Source organism: Lontra canadensis, unplaced genomic scaffold, assembly GCF_010015895.1.
Source record: "Lontra canadensis isolate GAN:19392208 unplaced genomic scaffold, GSC_riverotter_1.0 scaffold49, whole genome shotgun sequence".
Lineage (NCBI taxonomy): Eukaryota > Metazoa > Chordata > Mammalia > Carnivora > Mustelidae > Lontra > Lontra canadensis.
Genome location: NW_022631043.1, coordinates 388,139 through 400,790, shown reverse-complemented (window position 1 = coordinate 400,790; position 12,652 = coordinate 388,139). Strand labels below are relative to the sequence as shown.

General features: G+C 65.9%; 1 protein-coding gene across 1 annotated transcript in view; it reads right to left on the bottom strand.

The window, feature by feature from the left end:
• Nucleotides 1-3,157: 3,157 nt before the first annotated feature.
• The window catches only part of TSNARE1 (t-SNARE domain containing 1), a 58,546-nt gene continuing 49,051 nt past the window's right edge, over nt 3,158-12,652 (bottom strand). The window contains exons 10-12 of the mRNA XM_032873460.1: nt 11,858-11,930; nt 10,033-10,491; nt 3,158-3,770 (exon numbers count right to left, since the gene is read on the bottom strand). Of these exons, the coding sequence (XP_032729351.1) occupies nt 3,172-3,770; nt 10,033-10,491; nt 11,858-11,930 (1,131 nt within the window). The 3' untranslated portion in view covers nt 3,158-3,171. The remainder of the gene's footprint in view (nt 3,771-10,032; nt 10,492-11,857; nt 11,931-12,652) is intronic.

Sequence of the window (12,652 nt, the reverse complement as noted above, 5' to 3'; positions counted from 1 at the left end):
AGGCGTCACCCCTGCACCCCAGACTCCTGCACAGAGATGACCTGCAGCGTCTTCCCGATCCCGGACTATCCGACCTCTGTGCAGTCGAGCCGCAGACCGGCTCCTGTCACGGCCACTGACCCCTTCTAGATGCCCCACACTGGGACTAGATGCCCCATTCTACCCCACCGGCCCTTCCGGATCACTCCCCTGGCATCTGTCAGGGCAGTCTTCCCGCTCTCCTCCTCTGCGGGACTGCTCCTGCCTTCTCTCGCTGCCCTGTCCCCCTCCTCCCACACAGGGTCCTCAGAGCGCTGTCCCCTCTATGCCCCTTCCCTCCTCAGGCCCCAGAGCCCCAATGACCCCTGTGCTGGGACAGCCCGCTCATGTACCTGCTCCCGAGCACCCCACTGCTGGGCTCAGGGTCACCTGGGACGGGACCCCAACCCTGGCTTCACCCGAGACCTGCTTGCTTCCATCCTGAGTCTGTGCTGCTAGGGAGTGTGCGAGCAGGACAGGCTTGAGGCCGGTGGCTGAGCTCAGCCCACTGCAGTCCCACCTGGGAGGGGTGGCCATCCTTTCACTGCCTCCTTCCCACGCTCCCCAAGATTTCTCTTCCCAGGACACTCTGACAGCTCCTGTCTAACCCGAGACCACAGCTTTTTCCGAGAGGCCCTTCAGGCTCCCCTGATGCATCCCTGAGAGGAGGTTCCAGAGCCCCAGGGGTGAAGGCGGCACCTCAGAGCCACCTGGGCTCCCCTGTATGCAAGGCCAGCCGGGGCTCTATTCTCCCTGGGGCGCGGCCCGGCCTCCTTGTGCGCGCCGATCCGTGGCCTGCTGACAGGCCTCCGCTGTCCCCATCGTGCTCCTCCCCAGGCTGTGTCTGCAGCACAGGGTTCCGGCCACAGAGGGGGCCCCGGGGCCTCAGAGGCAGACAGACCCGGGGGCACCAGCTCTCAGGCCTCGACTCCGGAGCCCACAGCAGGGGTGGAGGCTGCTTTTCCCTAAGCTCAGCCCTGACTCTCTGCCAGCCCCTCCCCTCCCACCTGCTCTCCGGGGCTCACTGACACCTGCCATGTGGTCTCTAGGGCCTCCGCCCGCACACCTTCACCAGCAAGGCCACCCGCTGCCTTCGGGGGCACGAGGTCCTAGCACAGACCCCCGGGCCAGGGCGGCCAGCTGCCCATTTTAACTGCCAGCCCATGGGATGGGACGCGAGCAGAGACGTCCTTCAAGGAGTGGACATGCTTTCTTAATCCTTCCGCTTCCTCCTGCCGATTGGAACCTGTGTGCGGTGGCGGGGGGCCTGCAGCCAGCCTGGGCCACGAGCACGCGACGGAGCAGCGCCCACAGGCCGCGTGAGCCCCAGGACCCCAGAGCCGCCCGCTGCAAAGACTCACCAAGCACGGACTGCTTCTGAGTAAGTCCTCCCGCCCGTGCGCTCCAAAATGTGCCATCTGGGCTTTCTGTCAGATGCAGCCAAATCTAGCTCTAACTTAAACACAGGAAACACTTCCCCAGTATGGATTCACTTGTTAGTATTGTTTTCTACAGCCGACCACGAGCTCCGCGAGGACAGGCTTCTGCTCCACCCTCGTCACTCGGCATTTTCAGCACCTAGTACGGGGCCAGGGCCAGAGGAGGCTCGTGGTACACAGTACAGAAATAATAGGGTCAGGGCTCAGGGTATGACCAGAATCAGGGCTCAGAGTGCGACCAGGGTCAGGATCCAGAGGGTGACCAGGCATAGGGCTCAGCAAGTGACCAGATCAGAGCTCGGTCTGAGACTGGAGCTGTCAGCCTGAATCACAGAGAAGCAGCGCTCATAGCCAGTAGGGAGGTGAATGACAACCTAGGGGGCATCTCTTAGTGGACAGGAACCATCCATCCCCTCCATCCAGAGTGAAGATTAACAAGGCTAAAGAGCTGGCATGAAGACGGACCTGAGGTTTTAGTGGAAAGAAGGCTTCCCAGGGAGGGGCCGTCGGAGTGAGGCTGCCATGGGCAGCGAATGGCATTCTATGCCCCCACAGGAGGAGCGGGGGCTGGGATGGCGGCCAGGCCACGTCGCAGGGAGCAGCTGGACGACTGGCTGGAGATCAGACTCTCTTCTGTAGACGAAGTTACTGGCATGCTGCTGGGCCACGGCGAACACAGAAAACCAGAGGAGGGTCCCGCCCAATGTGCCGGTGACACTAGTCTTGGCCCTCCTCGATGCTGGGCTTCCCTGGGGCCCGGGAACCAGCACACCGTCCCGCCCGCACCAACACTTGAGGCTCCCACTTCTGGAGAAGACTTTTATCCACAGCGGTCAGGCGAAGGAAGCCGAGGGGAGATGGGCAAAGGGCACGCGGCCCAGGACCAGCGAGGACCTGGGGCTCAGGGAGCCCTGCCCTCTACTGCTGGCCCCTGCGGAGCCGTGTGACAGGGCCGGGGCGGACACCAGCTCCCTGAGGGACCCTAGCACAGGTGTGGCAGGTCACACATGGAGCAGATCTGAACACCCAGCCAGTGCTCGGGGCTCCCTGCCGGGGCTGAGAACAGCACTGGGCTCCGTGTCATGTGTTGGCGGGCGTCATCAGCACGGTTACTGCCTTTTTTGTTGTTGTTGTTATTTTATGCTTACATAAGAAAAATAACTTCTTTGCGAGAAAATCAGTAGGTACAAAACAGCATCCCACCCCATACAGTACCAAGTCACACATACGTGTCCGTGTGTCTATCACACCACAGATCTAAAACTGGGAGAAATGACAGCAGGCCCGCAAGACGTGGTTCCCTTGGCAGGATCGTGGAAAGCGTCGGAGCGCAGCCCACAGAGCCCGTACAACCAGGAGGAGGAGGAGGAGGCTTGCAGGAGGGCTATCCAGGTCGGGGACGCTGTACCCCCTGAGGCTGTCCTCCAAGGCACGCAGCCCAGCCGCAGCCCAGCCGGTGAGAGCAGGATGGGAGTGGGGGCTGGGCTCAGCCCTGCCCCTCTGCCTCCTCCAGCCATAAGGTCCCTGAGTAGACGTCTGCCCAGGACTCATGCACCAGCCCCAGAGCCTTTCCCTGCACATCGCTGAGCCCCACAGACAACGCATGAAGGTGTCCTTTGTCCTCGCTGGCTCTGTGGAGGCCCAGCTACGCCCAGCTACCCCCGACCCCACCTCCCAGAAGGGCTGGAGTCCTGCTGTGTGCCGCCCTCGGGGGTCAGACCTCCTCCTCCACCTTCAGGATAATCCCTGAGAAGACCTCCAGCCCCGGGTGGGGGCGCTGGGGGCTGCCCCGGGAGCCTCTGCTGGGCCCGCGGGCCGCTCCGCCAGCAGGGGTGCCATCCCCGACGGGGGGCGAGGCTCCCGGCACCGGGCAGGCCTCCACCAGCTTCTCGAGGGTGCGGTTGAGGGCCTCCATGCCGTCGGCCAGCCGCTGGCTCTGCTCCGCCAGCCTCTGCAGCAGCCAGTTCTGCTGGGCCATCAGCACGCTCTGCTGCTGGGACCAGTGGGACAGCAGGGCCCCCTGTCGCCTCTGCGAGTCCAGCAGCCGCTGCTCAAACTCGGAGGCCTCCCCTGCGGGCCTCCCGGGGGGTGGGGGTGGCGCGGTGGGGGGTGGGGAGGGCCCAAGGGCCCCTGGGAACGCAGCGGCAGGGGGCACGGAGGCTGGGGAGGCTGGAGAGGCCGGCGGGGAGGGTGAGGATGTAGGCGCGGGGATAGTCCCTCGTAGGTCCGAGGGCTCGGGTTCCGGCAGGCTCGGCCCCTCCAGGGTCCGCAGGGGTAGCCACAGGCCGCTGGGGGCATCATCGTCCTCGTCCGCTGGTGGAGGGAGACAGGAAACGTCAGCCACCAGCAGCCATGATGGGGCGACACAACGGAGGGGCGGAGAGGTGACAGAAGGGGCCCTCTGCACACAGAGCTACTTGGGTCTCCCAGTGCCCTTCTGTGGCGGGCAGCAGCACCCACACGAGGAAACTAGGAGGACTCATGGGGTGAGTCTTCCTCCAGTAACACTGAGGTCCTCACCTCAGCCTGGAACTGCGAAGCCTCGGTGCCCTGCTACTTGTCCATATGTCCAGCCAGCTGGCTGCTGTCTGTCCACCACCCCGTCTGTCCATCTGTTCCACCACAACACCACCCACTCATCTACCTGCCCGTCGATTTCTTCATCCAACATCCAACCGTCCTCTTCCCTTCTTTTCTCCTCCTTCCTCATGCTCAGCTGTCCACCCACCCGCCCACCCACCACCCATCCACCGTCCACCCACCCATCGCCCACCCATCGCCCACCCAACCATCCTTCCGTTCACCCTCACCTCTGTGCACCCACACAATCATCCATCCTTCCACCCATCCAGCCCCACCCATCGATCTCCAGGCCCTCCCACGAGTGGGTGTTCCGGGAGGAGGGGAGGGGGCACCAGAGCTTCCCCAGGGCGGCAGGACCAGTCCCGGGCAGGAATCCCAGAGCCTCGGCTGCAAAACGGCTCCGCCCCTCGACAGCTGCACAGCTGGGGGAAGCCCTGCTCCTCCCTGGACCGCCAAGCCCCAACACCTGGATGTAGGGACGTCCCCCTCTCTCTCGTCAGGTGAGGGGGGGGACACTAGCCAACTTCTCAGGGAAAACCTGGACCTGAGGCCTGGGCCTGCGCCGTGTAGTGTGCTCCCCGCCAGGCCGGCGATTAGCGGGACGTTCCCGTGCGGCCGCCGCGTGGCCGTGCCTCCCGTCGGGGCCTGCCTCGCCTCACCTGTGGCACAGGCGTTACCGCTCCGCAGCGGAAATGGGGTAGGGATCGGGTCACCGGAGGGCAGGATCCAGTGGGCTCCCCAGGAATGGGACGGGGGTGGGGCTCTGGGCCCGAAGAGGAGCCCCCCGGCGCCGCCTCTGAGTCCTCCTGCCGCTCCTCCTCCTCATGGCCGGGTCTTCGCATGCAGTCCTGGCACCCGATCCCGCTGACGGCCGGCCCCGGCGGTTCCCAGAGGCAGCCACCGGCCGGCTCGGTGCTTCCTTCTCAAGCTGCCGCGGTAGGGCGGGCGCCTGCAGGCCCTGCCGTTGGAACAGCTCCCGTCCGAGGGACGCCGGGCCCTGAGCTTCAGGCACGTCTGCCCTGCATGTCATTTGCGACCTGCACCTTCCACTCCGGGAGGGCCCCAGAAGGACCAGGCCTGGCGGAGAGGCTCCAGCTGGAGGGCCTGGCTGCTCTCCGTGTGCTGCAAGCTGCGGGGGCCGTGGGCCAGGCAGTGAGCCCCGAGCTGGCGCCAGCCTGCCTCCGCTCCCATCCTGCGGACAAGACCTTGGCCCAGCCGGGTTCTTCGCCGGCTCTCACGGGCTCCTGACTGTCTGTCAGCCCGACTTCTCATTCCAGGGCCGCCGATGCAGGAGACGGGACGCCAACACCAGCTGTGACTTCCCGGAGACCCCAGAGAACGAGGGTGTCATCCGCCTCGGTCTCCCCAGGGTGCTGCGCCCAGCTCCCACCCACCGCGGCCCCCGCACGGGGCTCGCACCCCAGCCCCCGGGTCCTGAGCCGGCCTGGGTGGCTCCCCCTTCCGCCTCTGAGCGCACCGCCCCCTCCACCAGGACAATCACTACTTGGCCTTCAAAGTGGAGCGCGCGCCCTCCCGGGAAAGTCTGCCTGCCCCGGCGGCCCAGAGCCCTCCTCTCACTGGACTGGACCATCTACTCCACCCTCCCCCGGGGATGCCCCCTCGCGGAGAGACAGGCTCTACAGTGTCCATCCCTGAGTGTCAGAGCCCAGCGCGGAGCAAAGGGCCAGTGAGTGAGTGAGGAGGGAGTGGGGGACGGCTGCCGGCCCTCCTCCCATCTGCATCAAGGCCGAAGCCTGCCAGGCCCCATCAGGTGCTCACACAGCAGCGGCGGGTGGCACAGAGGGCCGGCCGTCAGTCCCCGGGGCTGCTCGAAGCCCCATCGCCAGAAGATGAGGGCCTGATGTTTGCTCTCACTCCCTCTGAGCAGCCAACTTGCCCCAAGCCAGGCTCTGATGGCTCTAAGAAGGGGCAGCCCATCCAAGCCTCCAGACCAGAGCCCGGCCAGAGGCAGCCCCAAGCCGCACGGGGGCCTGGGTAGCTGGTGCAGGCAGGAGGGTCAGAGGAGGGTCAGAGGAAGGGGACAGACCCCACCGACCCCAGCTTGCCCATCTGGGCACAAGAGACACCACAGAGCTTTCCGGAGAGGCAGCCTGGCGATCACGCTCCTGGGCGCCCACAGCAGTGAGATCCCCGACACGGGCTCTGTTCACACGACCAGTTCCCTGCCCTCCACCTTCCACTAAGCCAGCTGGGCCAAGGCTGGGCCGCCTGCCTCGGCAGGGGTGCAGACCCCGCAGCCCTACCTCTCCCCTCTGCTGCACCAGTCCCCCTTGGCTCTGAGAAGATCCTGTGGGCGCGCCCTCCCAAGTACAAGGCAGGGCCTAGGCCTCCCAGGGAGACGGGACAGAGGGGAACATGGGCCAGCCGGGCCCGTCCCTTCATACTGACTTACTTGATGCCGGCTGGCTCCAGCCAGGAGCTCGCTGGCCGCCTCTGTGTGCGAGGACGCAGCCTCAAGGCTGGCTTCAATACTATCTGCAAATCAAGACAACAGAAAGAATTACAGATTGTGACCCTGAGGACACCCCAAGGGCGAGCCCTGGGGAGCCCAGGCCCAGAGATGGGGTGGGGTGGAGGGCTGCTGCCCTAACCCGGGCTCACAGAGACCCCATGCTGGCATTACTGGAGGCCAGGCGAGGAGGCCAGCCTCCAGAAAGGCAGAGGCCATAGGGATGGAGCGCCGGCCCACCTGGCTGGCGTAGGCACTGGCCACCAGAGCCATCAGGAGGTGCCCCTAGGGGCAGGGGCAGCTCACTCGGGAGGATGGAGGCCAGCCTGGACAGAGGTGACTCCTCTGTGCCCTGGGCCAGTCCTTCTGCTCCTGACCACGGCCCCTGCCTCCAAGAAAGGAGCAGGGGACCTGCCTCTGTGGGTCCTGTGGAGCCACGGGGAGGACCCCCTGCCTGGGCTGGGAGCAAAGGCGCAGGGGGCCGGAAGCACTGCGCCGGCCCAAGGTCTCCGGACCGTGGCCGATCGGCTCGGTCGTCAGTGTGGGGCCTCAGGCACGCGCCGGGTAGGGGTGTCAACGTGGCGCTGAGCTGTCCCACCGGCGGCACAGTCAAGCCACCCCCACGCGCCCCAGAGCAGCCCCAGGAAATGAAGCACTGCACGCCGCGATCCCAGCGGTAAAAACGCGCCAAATTCATAACTGGACCCGCTCGGAGCTCAAGGCCAGGCCGCGGAGACACGCAGAGCGATGGTGAGTGAAGACGGCGACATCCTCCACATCAGGAGCTGGGTGTGAATCCCGACGACGGGCGGGTCTACACCGTGCCCTCCTCTACCCCCAGGGATCCCGGTAACGCGAGACGGAGCGAGAAGGTGGCCGCAGCACGAGGCAGTCTCCTCGCAGGCCAGCAGCCGTGACACCGGCTGCCGTTAACACGCAGCTCCTCCTTCAAGGAGAAGGAGACGGGCTCCAAGCTCAAAGGAAGCGGGGGGCAGAAACAGCCCGAGCTCTCTCTTCCATCGCCCCTGCACCGCGACACGCCCAGCCCGGAGCAGAGCGCGGTGGCAGGGGACGCCCAGGCAAATGCAGGCACCGGCAGCGCCCAGCCTCTGCCCGGCGATGGCTCTGAGGGGCTACTGTCTCCTCCGGGGTTCCCTCCCCCAGCCCCTCCAGGCTGAGCCCCACTAGGAGGAGAGGAAGGAGGGCTTTACCTCTTCTCGTGCTGGGGCACCCCTGCTTCTCCCCCACCTGCAGCACTGACTGCCCAGTTGCCATCCAGGTCCCTGGTCCTGCCTTGGCCCCGCTGACGTGCCAAGGAGCCACCTCGCACCCCGAGGCCTTGGGCAGCGGCAGCCCCGCCCTTCTCCTGCGGAGGTTAGAGACGGACGCCCAAGACAGGAGCGACTACCTCCGCGCAGACAGACGGCAGCATCGGGGACAGAGCCTGGGCTGCCCTGCACCCTGCTCTCAGGCTCCAAGAAAGCCGAGTCTGGTCGGCCTCCAGCGCAGGCCCTGGGGACGCTGGGAACCAGCTCTGACAGCAAGCGACGGCCTGGAGACACGAGCGAGCCCACAGCCCAGCCCACCTCGGGCCAAGAACGAACGTGCCCAGCCCACGGAGCGCTCCCCAGATTGGACCCGGCTCTGCCCTGGGCTGCCATACTAAGCAGACCTGCCCCCGCGGCCGGCTCCCTCCCCAAGGGGCTACTGGGCAGCCCCCACCACCTGGCCTGCTCACTCTGAGGCTTCATCTGCCCTGAACCACTTCTGCTCCCTCCTGAAGACCCTGGGTTGGTTGGGGCAGATCTACGGGTGCCCCCCGCTCACCCCCACTCCTGTGCAGGGGCTCTGCTCCGGAGACTACAGGGCGCCCAGACTCTGGGCCAGGCCTGCAGGGGCGAGAACCTCCTGCCAGCACCACTCCCCAAACATTCAGAATAGCAGGGGTGCGCCTCAAGGCACAGAGAGCTGCCTGCTCAGCCCCCCGCAGAGGCTCCCAACTCTGCAACGGGCTATCCACAGCCCGTGGCCACGAGGAGCCCCTGCAGGCCTCCCCCTGCCCAGGCACCGGCCACCGCTGACCCAGACAGAAGAACTGGTGTGACACGCTGCAGTCGTCTCTGCCATCACCTCCCACCCCAAATCAGGGTCTGCAGCCACTTCCCCGACCCACACTCAGCCCTGCCAGGGAGGTCCGGCCCCAGGCCACTCCCTCACCCTCCACTCGGCGACAGTCAGCCCAGGACGCACACCCCCAGGAGGGGCTCCCATCACTAAGGGACCAGTCAACTGCCACTGTGACGGAGGCGAGCCCGGGGCCTGCAGGGTCTAGGGAAGGGGGCTCCCAGCCCAGCCGCGCAGGCTGGGACGTCTGTGCTGGACTGGACCCCACCATGAGCCAGTTTGCTGAGCCAGCACCAGCGACCTTCAGGAGCAACACGGTCACCAAGTTCCTGCCGGGCTGCAGGGCTGGGGACTCGTGGGGTGGGCCCAGGCACCCCAATGTGCACCCCAAAACCGGGTCTGGCTCTGTCTCTAGCAGAATGTGGCGGCCTCCCCCGGCCTGAGAGGCTGGCCCCATCCCGCGCCGTCCCCCAGGCCCACGAGCAAGGCCAGTGCCGGGGAAGGGCGTGTCCGCACGTCTTCCGCCGGGCCTGTACAAGCCGCACCGGGGCCACCCGCCGGCGCGCCTGCGTGCAGGCTGAGTCCTGTGCTGCACTGTGTGGCCTTCAGGAGGGCTGGTCCTGCTCCTGGCTTCGTCCCTAAGGTGCGTCCAACAGCTCCTCAGGAGGCAGAGTCCGTGTCAACCGAGAGCAGGGGTGCAGCCACCGCGAGCAGCCTGACTGGGACATTCCGAGGCGTCTCGAGGAGGAGGAACGGCAGGAGGCATGGAAGGCGGTGGCGAGCAGAAGTCCAAGCCAGCACCCCTGGGGGCCGGAGGGGGCTGTGCGTGGCAGGGAAGACCCCATCACGCCCCCTAGGCCTTCCTTACCAGGTGCAGAAACTTCCAGCAAAGGGGGGGCCCTACAGGCGGGCACATGGGCTCAGAGTCGGGGGGTCAGTGTACCCTGGGAAGCGGGGAGCCACTGGAGACTGCCCTGGTCTGGGGGTTGAGTGACCCCAGGGAGAAGAGCCCCCATGATGAGCGCATGGGAAGGGGAGGCCCCTCCCCCACACCGGGAGAGTGGCACCAGGTCGGGATAGGGAGGGAAACGTGGCCCCTTGTCCTCCGCTCCCTGAGCCTCTGGAGGCCCTCGGCTGTGCTAGATCATGGTGGGGGGACCCCCAGCAGGGCTCCCGGCTTGGGGCCAGGAAGAGCCTGGCTCTGATCCCCAGCTCCTCGGCCGCCCAGGTGGACGGGCTCCGCCCTGACCCCAGGCTCAGTTCCCCAGCTGGAAGCAGAGAACTACCACGTGGGCAGTGGGCAGACCTACAGGCCCCCAGCCCTCCCCTGAGGGTCCCACTCCCTGGGGCCCTTCCCCGGACCCCCAGCACGGGGGCAGGCCCAGGGAGTTCACTTACTTGGCAGGGGCTCGGCGGCCTGGCCCTCGCCGGCGGGGGCTGGGGCTGAGAAGGTCTCGGCCACCATGCGCTCGACAGGGGTGAGCGGGAGGCCGGGGGCCGGCGGGCGCTCGGCCAGCTTCTTGCGCACAGCCCCGCGCAGGTCCCGCCACTTGTGCTTCAGGTCGCCCAGGTCGCGCCGGCAGTGGCCCAGTGCGTTCACCGCCTGCAGGATCTTGTTCCATGTTCGGTGCTTCCGGGAGGGCGGGCCCCGCAGCGCCCCGAACAGCAGCGGGTAGTGGCGCGTCACCCTCCGTACCAGCACCTCCGTCTCCTGGGGGCTGAAGTTGGGCTTGCGCGTCTTGGTGCGGGAGTGGAGGCCCTGCTGCGGGGACGCACAGCCCAGCCTGGGCAGCGGGGCCGCCACGGTGGGCTCAGGGCTGGAGCTCTGCCGGCACGTGGCCTTGCTGCTGCCGGACCCTGGAAAGGCACCAGAGGCTGAAGGGGCAGGCAGAGGCCAGTGGCCAGCCAGGGGGGTGGGGGGGCAGGCCCCAGCCGAGCGACACCGAGCTCATGGCCTCCACTGTCCCTGCAGAGAGGCACACGGGCCCCTGCCCATCATCCAGCACAGTAAAACCGCCCACAGCAGCACACGGTGGGGTCCTCAGGTCCCAGCAGCTCTTGGCCCCTGGTGCTCCACTCCAGGTGCCCCAAGGTCCCCAGGCCCTGACCACGGTGGCCGCGACTCAGCCCTTGCCTGCCCCTCCTCCCCTCTGCACCTGCCCCTCCCAACTAGTCTGTCCCTGGGATTGAATGACCACCTGGGTGACATCTGGAGTAGACAGAACACTCAGCACACCCCGTCCAGAGGCAGTCGGAGGAGGTAGTAACAGCGGCCACAGCCACACTGAGGCCGACAGGGGTGCGAGGCAAGAGGACATGCAGCCCAGGCAGGCAGGGGTCTGGGGGAAGCAACGCGAGGCCTGCCAGGGCACCCACTGCACACCCTGGAGCACGGCCCTGCACGCAGCCCAGGCTCGGAGAAAGAGTGAAAGGCAAGCATGCTGGGCAGCAGGCCCCGCACTCCCCAGTCCCTTCCTCTTCTGCGGGTGCAGCAGGGGGATGGCTGGGCTGCCCTGCGGGGAGCAGGACACACACAGACCTCAGAACCTGGGAACGGAGCAGGTGACAGAGGCTGGCTGGGAGCTGGCAGTGCTGGCCAGTGGCTCTAGTGCCAGGAGTCGGCCCTATACTTCTGGGCCAGGAACCCACGGTTCCTATTACCTGCCCCCCATCCCCCCGGCCTCCCAGGCACTCAGGGCCGTAGCCGAAGAACCACGTGGCCACCTGGACTGGAGAGGACAGGCTAGGTGGGGCCGACATCCTCACATGGAGGGAACACAGAGACCAGGACCAGGTCCCCCCCGGTGCCCCCACCACACCCATTTCCTGAGACATGTAACCCCCAAGGCGGCTCTGGGCTCCGCATGTCCAGCGCTCTCTGCTGGGTCACAAGCTGCAGCCTTGACCCCCTCCCCCACCCAGCACAGTCTGTCCTCACCCTGGAGAGTCCTCGGGTGGGAGGAAGGCCAGGGTGGGAGGCATGGAGGCCCAGACTCCGCAATGAGCAGAAAAGGTGGGCCACCCTCTTACAAGAGCCTCTCCAAACCCAGCCTTCCTGAGGGGCTGGGGACACCTGGGGACACAGAGAGGGAGGGCAGCAGAGGCTCAGACCTCTAGAACCGCCCTGGCTCTCGTTTGTCTGGGAGGCAGCCCTGCCTACACCTGGGGGGAAGGGCACATGGCCATGGGGGGCAGGTGCTCAGAGGGTAGCACGGGTACCCACCGGTGGCATCTCCTTGCTCTGACACCATGGAGGCCAAGTCCTTGATGATCTGATTGACATCCAACAAGTCACTCTGTGGAAACAAGAGAATGGCCATTAGGTGCAGTGGTCAAGGGCACAGTCGTCAGGGAGTGCTGGGTGAAAGCCAAGAACCAGGAGCAAGCCTGGGCCACCCACCCCTGAACCAAGGCAGAGATAGGTCTGGGATCTGAATATTCTTTCCTGGTCTTAAGGCCAAACCCCAAGGTCTCTGGGTATCCCCGGGCTGTAAGGCACCTCACTGGGTAGAGATGACCACGGCTGGGCCCTGGGACTACAGTCAAGTGCAGAGCAGTGCTGCCAGTGCCATCTGTAGCTCCTACAGGCCTGTCAGCCCTGTGGACACCTCGCTCCCCGTACTTGCTCTCGGACTCCTCGAGTAAAGGAGGGTATCTCTCCCTCTCCACACACACACAGCCCCTGACACAAGCCAGCACACAAGTGCTGCTCGATATATCCTGGAGGAGTTGGGTGGACAGTGGGTTGACAGGGGGATGGATGGAGAATGGATGGGTGGAGAGATGATGGATGGACACATGGATGGATGAGTGGGTGGATGGCGGATTGATGGCTAGTGGATGGGAGGATAGATGATGGATGGACGGATGGATGGATATGTGGATGGATGGCAGGTGGATGGGTGGATGGATGGGTGGGTAGATGGGTGGATGGATGGATGGATGGATGGGTGGGTGGATGGGTGGATGGATGGATGGATGGGTGGATGGATGGATGGATGGGGGGGTGGATGGATGG